This window comes from Mya arenaria, chromosome 13, assembly GCF_026914265.1.
Source record: "Mya arenaria isolate MELC-2E11 chromosome 13, ASM2691426v1".
Classification (NCBI taxonomy): Eukaryota; Metazoa; Mollusca; class Bivalvia; order Myida; family Myidae; genus Mya; species Mya arenaria.
In genome coordinates, this window is record NC_069134.1 from 40,095,704 (window position 1) to 40,120,215 (window position 24,512).

Genomic DNA, 24,512 nt, shown 5'->3' on the forward strand with positions numbered 1-24,512 from the left:
TTGTAAAAAAAATATGTATAAAAAATAACTTATATTTGGTTAAATCATTCAAATTTTTTTTTTATATTATTTTGAAATCTCTGAATATACTTACTGTATGTGGAAAACATTTTCATTTCTAGAAACAAAAAATCAGACCCCATTTTCTTTAACAATCCTTTAATAAAACAATAACCCTTAAGGGCATTGTTTTCGTTTCTGTATAAATTGCATTCCGGTAATTACCTATTTTTGATAAGATAGGAGATGTCTAAAGGAAATTATTTTGAATCATCAACACAATAAACTACTTTTATTTTTTAAAAGAAGTGTAAGCAAGGTATTCTGCTAAATGAAAAATGACACTTTAACCGGTTACTTACAATATTTTGAGAGGTTGTGCCAAGGGCAAGGACTAGCGCTGGTATTCATAAAACATCTTAAGTCATTTCTGAACTCAATATTCATTTCTTAAATTTATTGTGTTTTTTTAAAAATAAAAATGATGAATATTCAAAAAAATCAATGTTAATAAAATATTTCAGATATTTTTGAATTATTTAAGAAATATTACACACCACTGAGGGTCATATGACTTTATAAGGACCGGCCAGTCAGCCTCCGGAGGTGTATATGGATCGAGGCATTAGCATAAAATTATATACACATAGAAGGGTCACATCAAGTAATGTATAATATTTTATTATATGACAAGTGAGATACCTAATGGAGGAAAATGACTTGAGATAGATTATTACCTCAGACGTTTCATGAATACTGGCCCAGGTCACAATGTATGATTATAAATGAATGAGAATAATTCTTGCAGGAAAACAATTCCCCACTAGGTAAACTTTACCACTGATGTTATCTGCAAACAATTATAATGAAATTAAATGATTGTATGGATAGTTGTAATGAAAAGTTTAAATTACTAAAAGCTCTTCCTATAAAAGCATGAACATTCTAAGTGATTGTATACTGGCATGTAGATTCAAGATGAAAATCTCAATTCATCATTATTTAAACATATACACAAATACACATACATGTATACACAAATACATAAGTGCATATTGTATGAACACATGAGACATGGCATACAACACATTTAAAAAGTATGTTAACAATATATTATGTATATTTAACATGATGCTAAAATATGTTATGCAGTTTAACAAAATGAAGTATATAAATATGTATCCTAATCTTTAAGTATCTGTCATGAATATAACTTTTGTGAGATGATTAGGCTCTGGACTGGTATTTAATATTGGTCTTTATTTGTTATAAGAATGATGTAGCTTAGCGGACAACTGGTTATTAATAACTGACCAATAGAGTGATTGAAGTCAATGATGTGTGACCATAACATTGACGTGATTTGAATATTGAAAACCATCCCAGAGCTCTCTGCTTTGCAATTACGCTAAAGAATCTCATATTGTTATTTCTTGCTTATTCAATGTTACAAAACTATTTTCACAAATATTGTGTACATACATGTTTATACTGTATATATAAATACTATACTTTTATATTATACCTTGGTCATGTATTTCAAAATATATGCTTATTTTCGCCCTTTCCATGTTCATATCATATACACTGGATATAAATATTTCAAATGATTTAAGATATATATTTCAAATGATTAAAGTGTTCAGACTAGAATATATTCAACTTTTGATGACTTTGAATGCTTAAGGAGCATTTTCAAATAAATTATACCAAAATCATCATTAACTATTAAGTATTCATATTATAGACTTATTTGTCTGTGATTGTGTGCAATTCAAACTAACATTTTTGCAGCATTAATTTAAAGATAAAACATGCAAGTCCAAGCCTGTAAGGATGCAAATTGATATTCAGGGGCCGCAGAAGGGGTGGGCACAAGATTTTTTTTTTCAATTTTAAGCATTGAAAGACTCCATTTCCAGTGAGTTCTGGTTTTATTTTCATGAAATATCAAAAACGATACAAATAATTATTGTCTTAGTGTCTCTTCTTCTTTCACTTACCCGTCTTTAATAATCCGCCTACTATTTTCACGCCATTCACACCCAATAAGCTAGATGTTGTAAATATGACATGGTGACCTTTATTCAATATCATGTCAGACTGGTATTAATCTATATGCGCGTAGCTTTATTTAAAATATGACTTCTAAGAAAATCGGTATCAAACATTCGTGGCCCAATTGCCATTACCAGCCCGAATATTGGGGCCACAACCGTAGCCCCTGCGGACCCAGCTCCTAAAGGCCTGAAGTCTAAACAATCATGTATTTTGATATCATAAAAGTCAAGACTGGCTTAAACAAAATGCAAAATATAAAATGGCAAGTTATATTCAAAAGCCAAAACATACCGATCTTAGGCAATATTTAATTAAATGTTATAACAAAACAGTATCTTAATCTATGAGCATATCGATTTACATGGTATTATGAAATAAGTTATAATCTATGCATTTTCTTTGGTAAATAGCTTACAAATATTTCAATAATATTTTCATAAGAGCAATTGTAGAGTTATAAACTAAATAAAATTAATAAAAAATCTCAATTTTGTACTTGACCAACACCTGATAAAAAGGTATACCTTAATAATAATAATAATAATAATAATAATAATAATCTTTTTCATAATTAAAATACAGTGATACAAATACTGACAGTAAATAATATATAAATTTCCTTCAGAATACACAAATAAATAACTTAAACATTGCTAGCACCACAAGTTTTTGTCACGTTATTGTGAACTTTACAGCTACTCGACTGAATATCAGTTAAGTCTGTCCTTGACATTTGTTCAAGGGCAAGTTGAATATCTCTTTGGGCTTGCTGTAGGGTGCACATTACACACTTTTTGTCAAACCCCTGGCAACTCTGAGTATTTTCTTCTCTGATCTTGTCCTCTGAACCATCAAGGACATCTATTTTCTCAAGGTCAAATAAATTTCCAATTTCAAGGTCACTCATAAGAGGTTTTTGTGTCTCATCCCCATTATTTCTAACATAAGCAGTTGCTCTGGTATCATTTCTTTCAGACATGCTTGAAATGGTTTGCATAGTACTGGAATATTGCTGTGAATCTATATGACCTTGACCTTCATGTGAAGGTCGATTAAGAAGTTCTGAATGTAGGGTGCATCTGCACTGATGGCAAACACTGTCAGCCTGTACAGAAACATCCCTGAAATCAAAAAGAATTATAACAATGTTAATATCAACATCAAATTCATGACACCGAAAAGTATTTAAAGCAGCATTCTCACAGACTGACAATTTTGACAATTTAAAAAAAAGGTCTTGAGAATCAGCTTAAATTGGCATCAATGCCTTCAATTTGGTCATGTCAAACGGATCTTAATACTTTAGAAAACTGTTGATAATCTTATTTTGTGTTAAGTGTTAGTAAAGCTTTAAGCCATAAAACATCAATCTGTGAGATTGCAGCTTTAACTGATTTTCTTTATTATTTTTGCAAACTTCTTGATGAGATGGCCACAAAGTATTCATTTTGCAAATATGAGAATTATAGCTCTTGTTTGACAACATGCATCTATTCTTATTCACAAAAAAAACATTTGAACAAAAAATAATATGCTTATTTTCATTAAAACAAACGAGACAATCGGAAGTTCCTGTTAATGCTCATGTTCATCCATCATTTAAGCAAAGGTGATACCATGGACTCTATTTCAAGTAAAACAGTTGTATGTAGTAAGATAAGTACTTTGTTTTCGGTGATTATCTTAAACATTCATCTGAGTTATGGATAAGGTTCATGTTGTTGCACGACCCCATTCAGAGTGAAAAATCACTTGACTTGAAGGGTTCTCACATGGGTCACCATTGGTCTCAACAAATGCCAACAAACAAGTAACTGACGTTTATTTCAAAATATTTTTTTTACAGAAAAGACAGAAAAATATTTCTTAGCCTATAAAAGAATATTATATTTAGGGGAGCTAAATGCGTTTGAGACAGCGATCTGCAATTATCATCAGTGTGCGATAACCACTAGCGTGGGTTTTGATAACCTCAACACGCTTTGCCATTGCTGAAATCTTGCACAGAGGAAAGAATTCAATGATTCAATCCTTTGTGTCAAATTTAATTATTGGCCAAGGATTGCATCAATAAAATATAAGGACCCGTGGTGACTCATGTGAGAACCCCTTTAAGTCTTGTGATTTCTCACCCTGACATATCCACTAAAAAAATACAATCTCAAGGCTACGACAAAATTCAAAAACATATGAGCTAGATTATTTTCATATTTGGAACCTCAAATTTTACAAAAAATATATACCGGTAAACATTATTCAGTTCATTTAACATTCAAATTTTCAATAAGATAAAATAAATATTTGAAATGATAATATTTTATTTAATGTGCAGTTCAATCTTTTAAACAAATTATGCCAAAATTTTAAACCATTTAAAATTCAGTTCTGAGGGTGTCTAAATGTCTAAAGGTTTTGCCCCTAACGTCAATTCCGGGATCCTCCCTGGAGTGAACATTTGGCATAGGAAGTGAAAAAATCTCTTAAAAACTGTTTGAAATGGATACAGCAGAGGCAATAATTGTAATAAAAATTATGCAATATAGGTAATGATAAGCATTTTATGTTCTACGTAACCGGTTAAGAATCAAGAACAATTCTAAGGAAAGCCCAAGAGAAACCAGCAACATAAATCTGCTTTGGACTCTAAAACTATTGGGAAGCTACTTTTAAACTAGAACTCCGCGAGTCGGATGTGTCGCCTGACGAATTATTTACTGTCGACATTATAGCTGTTAGATTGGCATTTTATTCATTTATAGACAATGATGTTGCCATTTAACTTTCAAGTGTAGGTGGCATTTGACCCCTCAATCAGATATACCTACGGAATAAGTTTCAGGTTGAAACCTCCTATAGTTTACGAGATATGCCACGGACAAAACCTAAGCAAGAAAATTAACAAAGGGCAATAACCCTAAAAATATGGCAGCAAGAGTAACGGTTCTTGTGCACTGCACTTGCCCTCAATGAGATCTATCTAGCTATGAAGTTTCAAGTTGATACCTCTTATATTCTTCAAGATATGCCACGGACAAAACTTTAAGCATGAAAATTAACAAAGGGCAATAACTTTAAAACTAAGAAAGCAAGAGTTACTGTTATTGTGCACTGCACTTGCCCTCAATGAGATCTATCTAGCTATGAAGTTTCAAGTTGATACCTCTTATATTCTTCAAGATATGCCCCGGACAAAACTTTAAGTATGAAAATTAACAAAGGGCAATAATTTTAAAACTAAGAAAGCAAGAGTTACTGTTATTGTGCACTGCACTTGCCCTCAATGAGATATATCTAGCTATGAAGTTTCAAGTTGATACCTCTTATATTCTTCAAGATATGCCCTGGACAAAACTTTAAGCATGAAAATTAACAAAGGGCAATAACTTTAAAACTAAGAAAGCAAGAGTTACTGTTATTGTGCACTGCACTTGCCCTCAATGAGATCTATCTAGCTATGAAGTTTCAAGTTGATACCTCTTATATTCTTCAAGATATGCCCCGGACAAAACTTTAAGTATGAAAATTAACAAAGGGCAATAATTTTAAAAGTAAGAAAGCAAGAGTTACTGTTATTGTGCACTGCACTTGCCCTCAATGAGATCTATCTAGCTATGAAGTTTCAAGTTGATACCTCCTATATTCTTCAAGATATGCCCCGGACAAAACTTTAAGTATGAAAATTAACAAAGGGCAATAATTTTAAAACTAAGAAAGCAAGAGTTACTGTTATTGTGCACTGCACTTGCCCTCAATTAGATCTATCTACATATGAAGTTTCAAGTTGATATCACTAATAGTTTAGGAGATATACCCCGGACAAGCGAAAATGGGCCGCCGCCGCCGCCGACAAAAGTAACCCCTATATGTCGTCTTTTCAGGCGACACAAAAATGAGAGATTGCATCATCGGGGTAAAAGGCAGGGATATATTCTTCCATAGTATTACCACATAAATTTCCACTGCTATAATTTAGTTACCACAGAAATTGCCACTGCTGTATAATTTAGTTACCACATAAATTGCCACTGCTGTATAAATTATTTTTCACAATAAGGAACATGAATTTTCCAGAAAATGGAAAAAAGGAGGGTGAAAGATTCCAACGTGAAAAGGGGGTTTCCGTGGTGATGGGAAATACTTACAAATCATCTCTACACATCTAAAGATAGATATGAGAATCTATTTCAGAAAATAGCCTCTACAAAGAACATAACTAAACCAATTATAAGAATTAACTAATTCTAATCAGATACTGCAATCTATATAAATAAATAATTTAAAATGAAAATAATTCTCATCATTATACAGTAATTTAAAGGTATCTAATGTACACGTGAGCTTGTCAATTCATTGACCTATTGGTAATAAAGTTTTATTTTATGTTTTACAGTGGTTTATAGAATGCGTAGTGAAATAAAATTGATATTTCACTGTTTCGAAGAGTAAAAATATGAAATTGATATTTTTCATTGTTTTGAAATTTAACCCTGCTCACTGTTTTAAATCAATCAAGGCTGGGAAACAATTTAACTGCCATCAAATTACATTATGTGCGCATACAAATTAGCGCTTTTTTTCTACAAAAAAATGTAATCAAATCAATTTAATTCCAATTTATAACATATAATAGTAAGAAATAAATGTTTGTTCCAGTGTAAGATAGCATTACATTTCACCTTATGAAATATAACTTTTGGTGCTCACTCAGTGAAATATATTATGATCTTACATTGAAATAACAATTATCCTCTATAAATTTTGAATCCTTAAGTGACCAATATGATTTTGGTATCATTTGTTATAGCATTGCTTGCTGGTTACTAATATATAAAAAAACGACCAAAAACTTAAGATATATATATAATTTATATATATATATATATATAAGATATCATTGCAGTTCCAATTTTTGTTCTTCTTTTCTACTGTTAATGTTATATTTTAAGCCAAAAGACCTTGTAATATATTTTCGGTATAATATTAGGAGCATTATTTCTCTCATTACTAAAAATAACTTAACCATTCCCTTCATAACTATGCCTTTTTACTTCTATGCTAAAGTTATATATATATATATATACGAGGGATTTCAACTTGGACGACTGATTAGGCCACTTCTCAATGAAAGAAAGGGCATATATTCAATGATACCAAAAAAGTATAGGGTCACTAAGCCAACAAGATTAACATCATTGTACGATGGATACCTTAAAATACAAATTAAAACATATAACATTAAGAACTGCGTAAGAAATAAACTTACTAATTTATTATATGCTTTCAAGTGGTTTATAGAGATTTATCAGTGAAATAAAATTGTTATTTCACAGTGAAAATATCAATTTGATTTATTTTTATTTTTTGAAATTTAAGTCTCCAGGTCTCAGTTCTAAATCAAACATAATTTCAACCACGCCATTTCTCAAATGACTACGTGTGCATTCAAATTGGCGCATTTTTAAAGAAAAAGTGTAATTAAATTACTTTTAATTCCAATTTTAGGCATATAATAAAATGAAAAATAGTTTGTTTCTGTGTTAGAAAGCACAAGATTTCACCTTAGGGACACCAAAAAGTGAATATTTCAATCGTTGCTACGCCACTCATGAAAATATAAATTTTGGTTCTCACTCGGTGAAATATATTACGATCTAACACTGAAACAAACAAAAATCCACTATATAATATTAAACGAACTTACTAATACATCTGGCATTTTAAACATGCAGAAGAAAAGAAAACAACTGAGACGATCATTGGCTAAAACTAGAAATAAAGATTACTGTGAGGACACAACATATATCAATCTGCACGAAATGTTGACTTTACTGTTTCCAGGCTTAGCGCTAGACTGTTGTTACAACTTCTATTTCTATATCGAGTTCCAACCTTCTTGCACTTAGCCTAGAGTTTGGTTTTCGTAATAAGTGAAAAAAAAATAATCTTATTTTCTTTAAGGTGGAACGCGACTATGAATTTTTTTTCGAGTTACTGTCTGAAAATTGGTATACGAATAGAAGAGCTTATGCCCAATTAGGGACTGTTTTTACTTTTTCAATATTCGGAACGGTTTTGAAACTATGACTCCTCAAAATATACCACTGACGTCAATTTTGAGACGTCTCTCATATTTTTGCGTTCCAGCTACAATAACCGATAGTTTCACCAATTTTTCGTTTACCGCTAAGAAATTTAAACCTCAAGTGCGTCTTGTGAAAACGTTCACGCTCATTTATTTTTCTTTCTATTGTTTTACGTTATTTATTTAAAATTCGTCTTTAACGTCATTTTTCGCGGGAAACACGGCGTCGTGTTTTGCTGAAAAAAGTGCGCCTTTCTTTAATTCTTGAAAAAACTGCTCGTTTAATTTTTGATTTTTTTAAATACATGTATTCAATGTTTTATTACAAATCGCCTGATATCAAAAAAAGGGTACCTCACCGACTTCCTTTTTGCGCAGTATCAAATAATCTAACCTCTATACCTGTTTTTTTCATTACGTATTGTTATAAAACGTTTAGCATGACGTAAATCGAACTATTATTTACGCTAATAAGAGCTTAGTTTTGAATAAACCACTGATCAATAACATATAACAGTTGTTGTTAATTTTAGTTAGATTGATAATTCAACATTGTTTTCTTCTGTTGAATTCCGAATAGTTAACATTTTTAAATAATTAAAGCACTGATTGTAAATGAACTATAGTTAAAGTGACATGCTTATCCAAAATCCATGCATAAACATGTATAACAAGATCAATTTTGTCTAATAAAACTTTAACTTCTTACTCAATTATGCATTTATGGAAAAATTAATTACTGATTACAAGATTTTAACCGCGTGTTTAATAACAGAATGGACAAAAATATTAAATTATTGGTGAATGCTAAAATATTTACTGTGGTCTACTCTAATCTCATAATGTAAAAATACCATGTTTTATGCTCATTTCTTTCAAATGAACTCGGTATTTCTCATAAGAACCTTTGTTTTCGACAAAATTTCTCCATCCAAGCGTCAGATCACATACGACCTTACTTTCATGAAAGTCAAATAGACTTATTTTATTTGCATGTAAAATGTAAGCTTTTTATTTATACTTATATATAGCTATATCCTACCTATATAAATATTATGACAACAATATGCTATACTTTTAAACTGTACTATTATTGTATATACTATTATTTATGTTCTATGTCTATCAATGTTTGGATATATTATGAATATGTCCAGCCATGGGGAAATTAAGATATTGAGTTGAGTTGAGATGGGAGAGTAAGAGTGCATCTTTAAATAGTTAATATAAGCTCATTTTGTTAAGGGTTGTTATAGCTCGCTCGCTCACACGCACGCACGCACGCACGCACGCACGCACACACACGATCATACTCACGCCCATACACACGCACGCACACGCTCTCACACGCATGTACGCTCTCACACGCAGGCATGTATGTACACACGCCCGCACGCACGCACGCGTGTACAATACGCACGGCAGGGACATTGAGTGCGGGATAAGGTAGCTATGTTGGCTTCTGTATCATGGGCATTGAATGCATCGCCAAAAGTTGTCTCATGAATTTGCTTGTACTCACGACAAGCTTTGATTGCCTTATAACTGCAGATCTCTACTGATACTTATTAAAGAAATTGGTAACTAATAAAGTAGTAGAACCGTTTATTGTTGTGTTATTACTGTAGATGTATATATATATATATATATATATATATATATAAATAAAAACAAAGCACTAATCAGCATAGTCACAGCTCATAGCATAGTGACTGGAACGATTATTGTTGTGTATTATCAAAATATTATAATTCGGCAAATGAGATTGCTTAATAATTAAGAAAGCCTCTCATTAAAATAGCCGCCAGATTTAAGTCATTGATGTATAAAGCTGGTTATTCAGCGCCCGTCTTGTGTGGAATTAGATATTTTCACAACAACAATAACAAATATCCCTAACATAAAACTGATCAGACACTCTAAGATTTCTAATCTTTCCATTTAATAAACAAAAACAATTCGATTAACGTCATGCTAAACGTTTAAATACACTACGTATTGAAAAAAGAAACAGGTATAGGGGTTAGATTATTTGATACTGCGCAAAAACGAAGTCGGTGAGGTACCCTTTTTTTGATATCAGGCGATTTGTAATAAAACATTGAATACATGTATTTAAAAAAATCAAAAATTAAACGAGCAGTTTTTTCAAGAATTAAAGAAAGGTGCACTTTTTTCAGCAAAATACGACGCCGTTTTTCCCGCGAAAAATGACGTTAAAGACGAATTTTAAATAAATAACGTAAAACAATAGAAAGAAAAATATATGAGCGTGAACGTTTTCACAAGACGCACTTGAGGTTTAAATTTCTTAGCGGTAAACGAAAAATTGGTGAAACTATCGGTTATTGTAGCTGGAACGCAAAAATATGAGAGACGTCTCAAAATTGACGTCAGTGGCATATTTTGAAAACTCGTAGATTCAAAACTGTTCCGAATATTGAAAAAGTAAAAACAGTCCCTAACTGGGCATATGCTCTTCTATTCGTACACCAATTTTCAGACAGTAACTCGAAAAAAAATTCATAGTCGCGTTCCACCTTAAAATTTAAAAAAAAAGTGAAATGCTTGAAAAGAAAAGAAGTTTCACATTAACATGTACAAGAATTCAGTCGAATAATCGTTCTTTTCAAAAAAAAATTTCAACAATGCACCTGACTATAAAAAGTATGTCCCCCAGGGGCCTGTTTCAATAAGGGATTTTAATTGTACTTTGTAATTTCAATAATCTTAAAAATGTATAGACATCACAAATGGCCATACAGCAATTATTTTAATTTCCTCAACCTATATAATGTGTTCATTTTCAATACTGGCTGAAGTTTTATTGACTCAAATATGCAGCAAATTATGAAAATATGCCAGATTTGAAGATAATTTCAATTTTCGACATAAATCAACTAAGATCTTTATTAAAATGGCCCCCAGGACACTTTTAATAAAATGTTACTGAACATCATTTTAATTTTACGAGGTCCTTTTTTGTGCATTTTTTTTAATTCAGTCAATGAATTTATCTTCCATAAAGATCATTTTCTCCTACTTTGCTTTATCATAAATTTCCAACTTGACAGCTTAACAAAAATTGTTAGTATCAAAACTATGCTAAATTTGAACAATTTACATTAATTATTTAAAGACAAGCAGTTATGAAATTGTTCATTCATGAACCATCTTAATGAAATTTTACTGAGAATTTTTACGTAAAGAATGCTAAATCAAAAATCAGTATAAAATGGTGAAATCAAACCTGTTGTATCGACTCCTCCTGTTAGTGGTCAACATAATATTTTGTCCAATGTTTAGGACAAACTTCCGAAGTTTTCCAATACATTTATTTCAGTAAATCAGCAGTCAGCTGTTATTGGTTTTAATCATGTGAAGCGGTAGATACAAACAGTGGCTGTCCCAGTTAGTGGGTAGTTTACAAAACAGTATGTAGACAACCAAAAAGCTTAGATATTGTTAGTATAATTATGCTTACACAAAATAAATGGTTATGTAACTGTGACGCTTCAAACCATTTATTTTTGGAAGTACATTCTAACAATCTATCTTTAACCATTTTTTAATTTCAACTGGAACTCTTTCACTTCTTCATCTCTAGATACAAAAAAAATAACCAAGAAAACCAATTTGTGCAGTAGAAGTCTAACATTTCGTGCAGTCTGACGGGTATTCGTATCAAATCATACCTCTTAAGGCCAGTCATATTTCTCTGAACAAGCACAATGAATAGTATACATATATTGTCAACTTTATACCAAATGATCATCTGTTCTATATAGAAACCAATCAAACATCGTCCTACAATACTTGTCAAAAATTGAAAAATACAAAGTTCTGCTTCTAACCAAAATAGTAAATCATATATTTTTAGTATATCTAACATTTAAAATACATGTTTTTTATAATTCCAATAAATTAAATATCAAACATTGGGTCGACTGTTCAGAAATAAGTTAGATAACAACGTTGTTAACACCATCATTGTTGACTTTAAAATCTTTACTGCACTGGAAGAGTAATGGATACACTTGTAATCTGCAATATTTCTGACAAGATCTGCTACAACTGTCTTAGCTGTACTTGTTTTATGCAAATATGTGAGCATATCATACAATAGTTCACCTTTTTAGGTTAACAACGATGCCATTAACAAATTTGTTAATCAACAAAATTCTGAACTATCCGCCCTATATCTAACATTCCCAAATCTACCTTAAATGCCCACATCATTTAATATCATCATCATGTCTGAAAAAAACATCATATCTAAAAGCCATCCAACTCCAATCCCCACTAAAAACATACATATGTTCAACATTATAAATTTTTTGACACACGTCACATCTAAAAAAATGAATAAATAATTACCTTAACATGACCGTTGCCCTGTATCTTGGCCCCGTCATGCAAGTGTTTAGGATCAGCCATGCCGTTATGCTTGGGCGCCATTTTTGCTTCTGAGGGGTAGGGCGAGGGGCCCACCCAGCTGAGTATTACGGGCAGGTATACAAGCCCATGGTAGAGCCCGAAAATAACCACGGTCATAAATACCTGAGAAAAGCAGTTATCATAAGGCATGCGTGTTATATAAAAGTTAAAATGCTGAACATAAAAATATAGGGACCATTTAATACGCCAAAATGTTGTAAGAAAAAGTAATTTATTGGTCAATAAGTCAGCGTAAGAAATCAAATAAAAATGTTAACTTGCAAAGACCAATAGACCCAATGTTATATTTCAAGTAATAGTTAGATGACATGAACTAAAATCTTAATGATTAAGAATGGGCGGAGTGAGCAAAGCAAACTTAACTGACAGAATACAATCTCATTGGCTGATACAAATAAATTGCATAATCTAACGCAGGGAGTGTGTTTCAGATGAGTGGCAGTAGGCGGACCTTTAAATTAAGCCTGAGTACATAATGATTGCCTATCTGCAATTTCATTGGCTGTAAATGTAGGTTGTATTCTAAGCCAATTTATTAGTTTAGAAGAATTTCTTATTAAAAACCAAAAATAAACATTTTGTTAAATCAATTGCTCCAGAGAGTGAGAAATAGTGTTATTTGTGAGGCAAATAATGCTTACTTGTCTGTTGTAATTGTTTTCAGTGGAAAAAGGGGAATAACTCTACAATAATTAATGCCGAGTTATGGACCTTGCTACACATGTGCAACATGTGAATATGATGTTTTCTGAGTTATGGCCAAGTTTGATATTTGTGCATGCTGTAGCCAAGGCCAATTATGGCAATACATCAAATACGTCAGGTTGATTTCGTCTAAAAACAGAGAAGCTAAAAATGGCATTTCATCACTGATTTTCTTTTATTTTGGCATAGTATTCTAACTGTACAAAGCAATATAATGCCTACTTTGTATCTGTTCAAATACAATTCTCAAATATCGTCTGGTGTGATTTACAAAAGAACAATTTTCTTTCGCATGCTAGAAGGCTCTTGAATTACATCACCATCAGTATCCGCCTTCATACAAATAAAAAATGCAATTTATATCCAGTGTGAAATTAAGTCTGTCTGAGAGCCATCATTTTTATCATTCTCGCTAGACATTTTCATGTGAGCATAGACCTTGAATGTTATACAAATAAGTGGCATGGCGTGATTTTGGGCCTTTGGACATAATTACTACATATTAAATTAACTTTATTATACTAGACATCAAATCTCTAGCCAATTGAAAGAGCCTTTGACACAGACATAATGCTCTTTGATGCAATTGCAACACAAAATAACATGGTGTTGAACAATAAGCAGATAATTATCATTGCAATTTATGGCCCAGACAAGGTTGAGGTCTAGATGGACACACTATCATACATACATGGAACCTGGTACAGACTTAGGTCTTCTTAGCCACACAACACCTCATCATGTTGAACCTTCATGGCAAGTTTTTGAAAATCCTGTAATGCATGGTCAAGATACAGCCCAAAAAAGTATCATTGCACCTCTAAGAGTGACCTTGACCTTTGTCATACAGACAAGACTCTTGTGGGCTACATGCCACCTCATCATGGTGAACCTTCATGGAAGGTTTTTTAAAAATCCTATAATGCATGGTCAAGATACGTACAGCCCAAACAAGGATCATTGCAACCTTTGACTTCTAATGGTGACCTCGACCTACGACATACAGACAAGAATCTTGTGGATTACATGCCACCTCATCATGGTGAACCTTTATGGCAATTGATCATTTCAACCTTTGACCTCCAAGAAAGACCTTGACTATTGAGGTACAGACCAGGCTCTTGCGTTTGACACCCAAACCTATCATGGTGACCCTTCATGGCAAGTTTTTTGAAAATCATATAATGTATGGTCATGATATAGCCCAGCAAAGGATCATTTCAACCTTTGACCTCCAAGACCTTGACCTTTGAGGTACTGACCAGGTTCTTGCGCTTGACACCCAACCTATCATGGTGAACCTTCATGGCAGGTTTTTTGAGAATCCTATAATGTATGGTCAAGATTCAACACGGAAAAGAATCATTTCAACCTTTGAACTCTAAGGGTGACCTTGACCTTCGAGGTCTGGGTCTTATGGTAAGTTTTTTAAAAATTCCTTTAATGCATGGTCAAGACACAGCCCGGACAAGGTCAGTCCAAACAGACAGACACACTGACAAAAGTACATACACGAAACGGACATTGTGGCAATATGTCTAGCTGACAGCACAAGGGCTTGACAAAAATACCAAATATAACAGACTTTTTATTGCATTTCAATATTTCAATTTCTGCTAAACTTCCTTTTTTTAATAATTTATGAGCACTGTTTAAAAGCGGTTTGACATTTCAGACGCACTGAAACTTTAAATCAGGAAGTATTGTTAGTTATTAATTTTCAAAGCAGCCATAAATTATTATTTTCATATAATTATGTTTTGCATTAGCAAATAATAACTTTCATAAAAATATTATCATCATCTTGAAAACTAAAAGCAAGCTATTTTATCTTACTGACAAAAGTTTCCACACTCAATACATCAACTTTAGTTTCACATAAAATTATTCCAAAGGCCTTCCAATTTAGCGGCTTTTTCAGTTATAACACATCTAATAATAAATATTTCTTTGACTTCAGCCATTTTCAAATTTAAAGAAGTATATACACATTTTTAACATGATAGTCTGTATTCTTAATAAAGGCAATGAAAATAATATATTTCAGAAATTATCAAGTACTTACATCATATGACCAGTGAGATTTGTAAATTTAGAAAATTTCTTGAGTTTAGAAATGACTTAAGATATTTGATGAATACCTGTCGTCTCAACAAGCTAACTGCTAACGGATGCAAATGCTAATCTGTTTTTCTAGGTCAATCAAGGGACAAAACTCAACAAATTCCTAATGGTATGCATCGTCGGATACCCCCAATACACTTTTGTGCTATGCTTTATTGTGTACTGTGGGCGATTTGGCTAAATAATTCTCAGAATTATGAATAATAAATGAGGCAGTATCATTGATCCACATGGAACCAATGTTGAAATATGCTTTAACACTCATACTAATGTTTTCCCCGTAAAAAAAGGTATTGTGGCAAAAGCTTGAATTGAACTCGGTCCGCCAGTTCACTACAAATTTGAAAAACAGCCTCCACAGTCTCCAAAAAAGACCACTCTAAAATACAAGGTCTATATACTGTCTAAATTCCGAACCAAGGATATGTTTCAAATTTTGTATCTATACTAAAACAGAACCTTATCATCTTAGACTTAATCACTTTTATTCATGCATTGGCTGAAACAAGAAAGTTGTAATGAAACTACTCGTTCTATATTTTATGTCTTATTCGGACTTCAGAATATAAACGGTTCATGCGATTTCATTGGCAGAAGAGTTGCCTCCCCTGCATATTCATATGAACGAGAATTTGTGAGTCAATTGTCCCACCATAAGCATTAAGTGTAACGGAAGAAAGTAGAGATCACTGTGTATGAGGCTGAGTTAATTTGTGTACCAAGTTCCAGTTCAGTATCCTTAACAGTTTACATGATTTGGTCATAGATTATTTTATTGCACTACTCTGTGGCCCTCACAAATAACATCAAGTCTATGACAACACCAAGGACTAACCTTGAGCTTTCCCCCTCAACCTTTCCGTTTAACAAACCTAATTATCTATTTACCCGGAAAAACAGCATAAATCCGTAACTCGTGCTGTTTGCAAGAAGTACAAAGGCAAGGAAGGTACTGAGCCCTCCGTTCAATACTGCTGGACCTATACTGCAAAGTGTCGCTTTCGCTCGATCTGAAATAGACACAGAAAATCATATGAAAACCTTTTTTCTGGGACATGGACTTGCTTAATCAATGTAATAGCAAAATCTCCCATTCAATAGGATGATATGGGTGTCTATTTTGTTTGGAAGGTATACAAGCCACACAGAGTGAATGTAAAATGCTGTTGTTGTTATTCAGTTGAGCAAGGGGCATAACGCAATTATTATAAAGCCAGAGTTATGGACCTTGCTATACATGTGCCTCTTGTCCCCGGCAACACAAGTTTCATTTGAATATCTTGAATGTTTTTTTTTTACATATAATTGCTGAGGTTCAAGTTTTGCAAAAGGCTGCCCCAAACAATAATGACACATACCTCTCATTTCACTTTGAAAAAAAGATGAGCTAAAGATTGTTCTGTTATTTAAGTCAAACATGTACATGTGTTAATAACCAGGAATAAGGAATAACCTCTATCAATAATACATTTATAAGTCAATAATTATGAAACCTTGGCATGCTGCCAGTTGAATAGTAATCAAGTTGAGGATCTTGTTAAGATCAGACCAAAAGTACGGCCCAAAACAAGTCCCTTATATACCAGGATCAACTGTAACTCAATATTTTCGTTTTGGTTTAATTTGTGTTATACTCCCCTTTTAAAGAGTTTTGTTTTGTATAAAATCAATTTTAAGCAAATTTTTAGGGTACATGAAACATTATACTTGAAATTTTCATGATTAAAATACTCATGAGAAATTGGGGCCATATGTTGGACATATCCAATCTGGCTCATTATCATACCCTTTTGAAACAGGAAACAATACACAATATCAGTGTTGTCTAACCTTCCCTATCCCCGAGTAAAGTCATGAACATGTGACCCACATGGGCAGAATAGTCCACTGCCAACCCAACTGACAGGGTGATCAGAATGCTAGTAGCTGTATCAATGGTCACATCCCAAAACTGCAGGGTACCAGTCACATCAATCTGAAAAAAGAGGTACATGTATTATAGCTCATTATTGTATACTAAGGGGTTATCAGAATGCTGGTTGCCATATACATGTAAATGGTCAAATCTCAAAACTGCAGGACCAGACACAGCAATCGAAAATGAATGGAAGAGTCCATGATTGCTTATATATGGAGGTTGATAAGGATGCATGTTGCTGTGTCAATGGTCACATCCAAAACTCTTGAATACCAGTAACTGCAAGCTGAAAAAGGTAGAACAGCCAAATATTGTATTATATGGAGGGTGATCAGGATGCTGGTTGCTATGTCAAGGGTCACATCAAAGAACAGAAGGAAACCACAAACATCAATCTGAAAAAGGTGGATAAATCTATTATTGTATTTTATGGAGGGTGATCAGAGTGTTGGTTGCTGTGTCAATGGTCAAGAACTAAAGAACTAAAGGGTACCAGTCACATAAATCTGAAAAAGGTGGAAAAGTCCATTTTTGTAATATTATAAGGGGTAATCAGGATGCTGGCTGCCATGTCAACGATCACATCCAAGAACTGAAGGGTACCAGTCACATCAATCTGAAAAAGGGCAGAACAGTCCATTATTGTATTATATGAAGGGTGATCAGAATTTTGGTTGCTGTGTCAATTGTCATATCCTAGAACTGAAGGGTTCCAGTCACATCAATCTGAAAATGGTTATAGGCCATTTTGGTATATTTATGTATCAGGATGCTGGCTGCCATGTCAAATTGGTCACATCCAAAACTGCAGGGAACCAGTCACAGTAATCTGAAAATGAATGGAATAGCCCATGACTGTACAATGAGGGTAATCAGGCTGCCGTGTCAATGGTTGCATCCCCAAACTTTAAGGTATCAATTACCTCATTCTTGATCACATCTAGGTATAATCAGGATGCCAACATCCAAGTATTGTAGGCTAACTGTGCCACATCAATATAGTAATAGGAGGAACAGTCCTTTGACATTTCTATTTATGGACTTATTTTCACAGAAAGTCTGCAATCAAAACCACAAAAGCAACTTACCACAGTGAAAGCAACACATGAGAAGACAAGGATGCTGGTCCAGAGATTGGAAATCAGCAGCAGGGTGACTATAAATACACACAACCCCGCCAATGCCAGGTTCCGATACAGCTCACCCTTTAACACCTGTAAAATGGACAGCATTACTCTGGGTTAAAATGAGTCTTTTTGGAAATACGGTCTGCATAGGTTTAAGTGAGGTTTTTTAGTCTCCAAGTAAGGATGGTGGCAAAAATTAAAAATACTGTTTGGCCTTTTACTTCCTTGCAAACCCCACTTAATTGTTGTTGAGTTAGCCAAGCAAAAAGTTTGGGGATTTTTCAGAAAAATTTAGAAGAAAAGTATAATATCTTAAACAGGCTACACAAATAATTATCATAAAGATACTTTTTGCAAAAAGACTGTACATGAATTTTTTTCTTAGAAACTAAAGCAACAGCAGAAGACAAAGTTTAAGACTTAACAAAAAAACCCACATAAAACATTATATTACCATATCAGCTTCATTGTTGAGGTTTATGGATCCATAGTTAAAGCAAGATCCATTCATAAAGTTTGTTATTTTAGTTGTTTTCTTTTCTGATCATTTTTTTTCCATAAAAAGTGTTTTTTTTAATCCACAAACTTTCAAAACAGTTGGGTGTGCGCCTGTATCGTAGATAGGGTCAGGAAGCCCGTCCATGGTGTTGTTTCTTTTAAGACCTAAGTTAAACAAAGTTAATCTTAATAAAACTATCCATAAAACTTTATATTACCCTATTTGTTTCATTGTTGAGATATTTGAACCCATAGGAAAAGCAAGATCCATTGACGAAGTTGGCCTTGTCCAAAATGGCCATCAGACTATCCATGGCATCGATATCACCCGCCGAGCTTGCCTGGTGCGTGTGGAAGAACGGGATATATGTGGCCTGTAAATGGAAAAAAATTATCATCATGTTTTATTACTGCTTACTTCTATATAAATATATTTCGCCTTTGTTCAAATGCTTTCAATGTTGTACATAATTTCAAAATTGTCTATTTCCAGTGGAAGATACTACTGTGAAATCATTTATATTCGTTGGCATTAAATTTCGTGGTTTGCCAAAAAAATACAATTTCGTGGGTACTTGAATTCGTGGTTTTTCGTTTTTGAAAAAAAAATCGAAACTACGTTCGTTCTAGATCGTCTGCATTATCTCCACGCGCTGGCCCGTGATTTCCGTCTTCTACGTCACTCGGTTTATAACACTCGCTAAAGTGGTACGGCATGCCAATTAAGTGCATATACCCATGTCATACCGTTGTTTTGTACATTGTCACGTTGGAAAATAAGTAACCTCCAATGTAATCTATTAATCATTTCATTAAAGAAAAAAAATCGAGAATCGACACTCACTCTTGTAAACTTGGAAATTTCCATTAACAGCACATGTTTAGGCACGTGCTTCAGTTATTTGGTTCATAAAACACATAAAAATGATTTGGTTTGTTATTTGTTAAAGGCTGATATAATATATTAACAAAAAAATGATAGTAAAATATGCAGTGAGACGGAAATTTACGCTGCGTACTGCGGCCTCTGTAACGATTAAACTAGACTATACGTACATAACATGGCAATTGAAAAGTGAAAAAAGGGTTTATATTTCGTTGGATCTTGAATTCGTAGATCACCCAACCCACAAAAACCACGAACATTAATGCCCCAAGAACATTAATGATTTCACAGTAGTTCGGTCTAAATACTAAATACATCATCCAAAACCTTTTCCTCTACCTAAACTGTACCTATACAAGTATATGTTTTCTAAAACAAGAGACCCACAAGGGGACATTAATGCATGTCAGTTTTTCTCATGGTTATCAACAATAATTTAAAGGGACTAGACACCAGTGGTTTAAAAATTGGCAAATACAGTATTTCCTCTAAACAAGCCTAGAATTGTCAATGTGAGCTAATAGGAGGCCGATAATACATCATTTTACATATTTAAAAGAATAAACACAACAATCATGATGCTGTCTCATCTGAGTTTCCACAATCAAAAATAGCGGTAATATTGGTTTCCTAGTTTAAATTAGATGTGTTTATGAGTACAGATAAATATATCAACGCTATTTTTAAACTCACTGGAATTTAAATGGTAGACAACCGCAGTAAATTTAGAATTGGAAAAAGTTTTTTACAATTTTATTTTTTTTCTTGCAATTGTATCATCTGGTGTCTAATCCCTTTAAGACAAAGTAATAAACCATGCAACACATGTGCAATATGTGAATATTTTTAACAGTATTTGAGTTATGGCCAAGTTATGGCCAATGTTAACACTTTACACGATAACGCTCTCATCACCACCCCTAGACATGCAAACAAGGCTTCCACAAAATCTTCACTTTTAACAGACAAGCTTAAAGGATAATTAATTTTATGATTCTAAGCATGCATTGAAGCTAGAAACTCCTCGAACCAATCAGATAAAAAGTGCTTTCAGGGTATTTGTTTTATATAGATCTAAAGAAAATAAAATGTCTCCGTTTTAAAAACTGATTATCCTTCCCAAACTAAATTGTGATGGGATTTCACCTACTTGAATTGTTGGTGTGGAAGAGTTATCAAACTTGATGAACTGTCCGAATGATCTCCCTTCCCGCTGTTGTAGGAAATACAGCAACAAGGAGTTAAATGCTTCACTGGACTGAGGAAAACCATCTGCAAAATGATCGTGAAAATTATAAAAGTAGTTTTCCAACCAGACAAATCCTGTGCTTGTCATTTTTGCAGACACTTTTTGCACTCATCGTTTCAAATAAAAATGGCAACAGACACTGACAATGACAACAAGGCTGTCACAATTCTTTTAACTTATACAGAGAGGGGGGGGGGGGGGTGTTGGAGGTTGTTTGTTAAGCTAGGTACCAAAACATATGGAACTCATTCTTGAAGCTTGGTACCAAAACGTAACAGAACCATTATTAAAGCCAGGTACCAAAACATATTGGATCCAGTCATTAAGCTGGGTACCAAAACGTAACAGAACCGCTCTTACAGCTAGGTAACGAATCATAAGGAAATCATTCTTGGAGCTGGGTATCAAAATGTAACGGAACCATTATTAAAGCCAGGTACCAAAACATATCGGAATAATTCATAAAGCACGGTACCAAAACATAACAGAGCCATTCATAAAGCTGGGTACCAAAACATAACGGAGCCATTCATAAAGCTGGGTACCAAAACATAACGGAGCCATTCATAAAGCTGGGTACCAAAACATAACGGAGCCATTCATAAAGCTGGGTACCAAAACATAATGGAGCCATTCATAAAGCACGGTACCAAAACATATCGGAATCATTCATAAAGCACGGTACCAAAACATAACGGAGCCATTCATAAAGCTGGGTACCAAAACATAACAGAGCCATTCATAAAGCTGGGTACCAAAACATAATGGAGCCATTAATAAAGCTGGGTACCAAAACATAATGGAGCCATTCATAAAGCTGGCTACCAAAACATAACAGAATCATTCATAAAGCTGGGTACCAAAACATAATGGAATCATTCATAAAGCACGGTACCAAAACATAACGGAGCCATTCATAAAGCTGGGTACCAAAACATAACGCAGCCATTCATAAAGCACGGTACCAAAACATAACGGAGCCATTCATAAAGCTGGGTACCAAAACATAATGGAGCCATTCATAAAGCACGGTACCAAAACATAACGGAGCCATTCATAAAGCTGGGTACCAAAACATAACAGAATCATTCATAAAGCACGGTACCAAAACATAACGGAGCCATTCATAAAGCTGGGTACCAAAACATATCGGAATCATTCATAAAGGACGGTACCAAAACATAATGCAACCATCCTAGATAAACAGGTTATGTCTCTAATGTGAAATACAGAAAATGTATACAAAACAATTTATACCTTTTACTTGTGAGGTAACCATGGAATCTTGTGTAGTTTTGAGGTAGTTGGTGAATGCTGGGTACCAAAATACAACAGAACCATTCTGAATATATGGGTCACTGGTTACGTCACTGTACATAGCTTCTAATTTCCTTCTGTTTACAAAGTAGTCCATGCCATCTGGAAATTAATAAATAAGCATTACGAATCTAGAACAATCACTATGACTATCACTGAACTCAAAGCAGACTGTAGCTATACATATTAATGACATTAATTTTTCTTCATACCGCAGTATATGGAAGCATCAAATCCCCTGTCTGGGTAGTATTTCAGCTGGGCTTGTACATACTCGGTGGCGTATGAATCTTGTGGAAGGTAGTCGTAGATGTTAAAATCCTGTCGCAACATAGTAAAGCTCCATATATTTACACACACTAGCACGGCTGTCACTATAACTACACATACCTGAAATATATTAAAAAGTTATCAAACAAAACAATAAAAATTGCAATAGTTTCTATGTTTACAAAGGGCCATTAATCTGACAATGGTAGAAAAAGTTTGTTACATGACTTGTCACAACATAGTGTGTTTTTCCTGTAAGGAAGTTCAGAAAGTATGAATTGGATATCATGAACAGTTGATAAGTTATTAACAATAGTTATAAAAGAAATGCGGTGGGATGGACAGATGAATGAACCAACAGGGTGATTATAAGTATCTTCCATGGCCGAGAGTGTAAGATAGGTTCATTCCGACCCGAGCGTAGGGTATTTTGCGGAAACAAGGTTTACAGAGTTTCCACAAAACACCCTGCGCGAGGGTTGGGATGAACCTATCTTACACGAGCGGCTATGGTAGATGCTTTTTCTCCCACCTCAGTTAAACAAAATTAAGTAAAAATGAATATTTTGCTGGAACTATTTTGTACTTGTGCGCAGTAATTCAGATTATGTTAATAGTCAAATTGGACTTTAATTAGTTCTAAGGAGAGTGAAGCATTGTTTCTTGAAAGGTGCGTGCAAACTGTTTTATGGTGACATTTGAAGCAAGAAATAATTTATAAGTGTTCTAAATATTGCCACAAGACAAGGATTCCATGCTGCTACGGACGATGTCCAGTCTTCAACAAGGGAGGTAATTACAATGTGGTGACTATTAAAAAAGGAGTTCCATACGGGCATTTTATCTTCGCCCGTGGGCAAGATAAGAATATCTAGCATGGTAAAATTATTGGATCTACTTATCTGAGGTGGGAGAAAACTATAGGGCTCCTGCAATGTTTTGTGTGCACTAAATAAAACATGAAAGTTTATTTTCGCAGTTGAGAAAAAAGTATGTTTAAGCATTTGAATGGGGTCAATTCCATCCCCACATTGGTCAGAAAATAAGATGCAGGATATTACAATACCTCAACTTTGTTTCTTTGAATCCAAAACAAGCTTAAAATTGCATAATTTGAATATACTTACTTTACATGGTAATTTCATTAAAGTCGGTCCATAGATCTTCTTTATAAAAGATCCTATAATATCGCGCTTGCTACAAGAGTTTGGCACATAGTTTTTATGCTTATAACAAAATATCACAGAGTTTCGATTATCACTAATCCTTCGCTCGTCCAGAGTCAATATGGCAACGAAGAATGTCGAGACGAGGAAATATAATCCCAGAATTCCGAAGGCTGCGTACGCACAGAAAGCGCTTAAAGCTGGGATGACCTGAAATAGAAGAACTGTATGTAAATCTTATATGTATCCTAACTTATGTCAATATGCAGAGCATGTATAACATGAGTGTTTATTTAATATAGAATATCAGTGTTCTAATTAAGAACCAGCTCCCTGCCAAAATTGACGATTCAAATGGCAATTGGAAAAGTAAGAGAATCTCAAGTAGATTAAGAAACAGCTGGGCTGTTACTTCACTATTTGAGTCGGTTCAACCGAAAGTTTGTGAGAACCCTAAATATATAAAACAAGTTTTCTAAATTGATAAAAATGATTCTTGGTGAGATTCTATCAATTTTCATAAATGAGTTCAACAAATTTAGTTCTGAATGGCCATGATTTTGATATTCTTTTTATATCATACATACTTCTTTGACTATTCACAGAGCTTAATATAAAACACTGCTATATATAGCAAAATCACATTTTCAA

At 33.6% G+C, this 24,512-nt stretch overlaps 1 protein-coding gene across 5 annotated transcripts in view; it reads right to left on the minus strand.

Annotated features, from left to right (window-relative positions):
• Nucleotides 1-2,355: 2,355 nt before the first annotated feature.
• The window catches only part of LOC128213846 (protein patched homolog 3-like), a 60,409-nt gene continuing 38,252 nt past the window's right edge, over nt 2,356-24,512 (minus strand). For all 5 annotated transcript variants that reach the window (XM_052919909.1, XM_052919910.1, XM_052919912.1 and 2 more), the window contains exons 12-21: nt 23,823-24,071; nt 22,638-22,815; nt 22,366-22,527; nt 21,010-21,131; nt 19,192-19,347; nt 18,437-18,562; nt 17,261-17,405; nt 16,319-16,440; nt 12,521-12,703; nt 2,356-3,182 (exon numbers count right to left, since the gene is read on the minus strand). In XM_052919909.1, the coding sequence (XP_052775869.1) occupies nt 3,162-3,182; nt 12,521-12,703; nt 16,319-16,440; nt 17,261-17,405; nt 18,437-18,562; nt 19,192-19,347; nt 21,010-21,131; nt 22,366-22,527; nt 22,638-22,815; nt 23,823-24,071 (1,464 nt within the window). In that variant the 3' untranslated portion in view covers nt 2,356-3,161. The remainder of the gene's footprint in view (nt 3,183-12,520; nt 12,704-16,318; nt 16,441-17,260; nt 17,406-18,436; nt 18,563-19,191; nt 19,348-21,009; nt 21,132-22,365; nt 22,528-22,637; nt 22,816-23,822; nt 24,072-24,512) is intronic.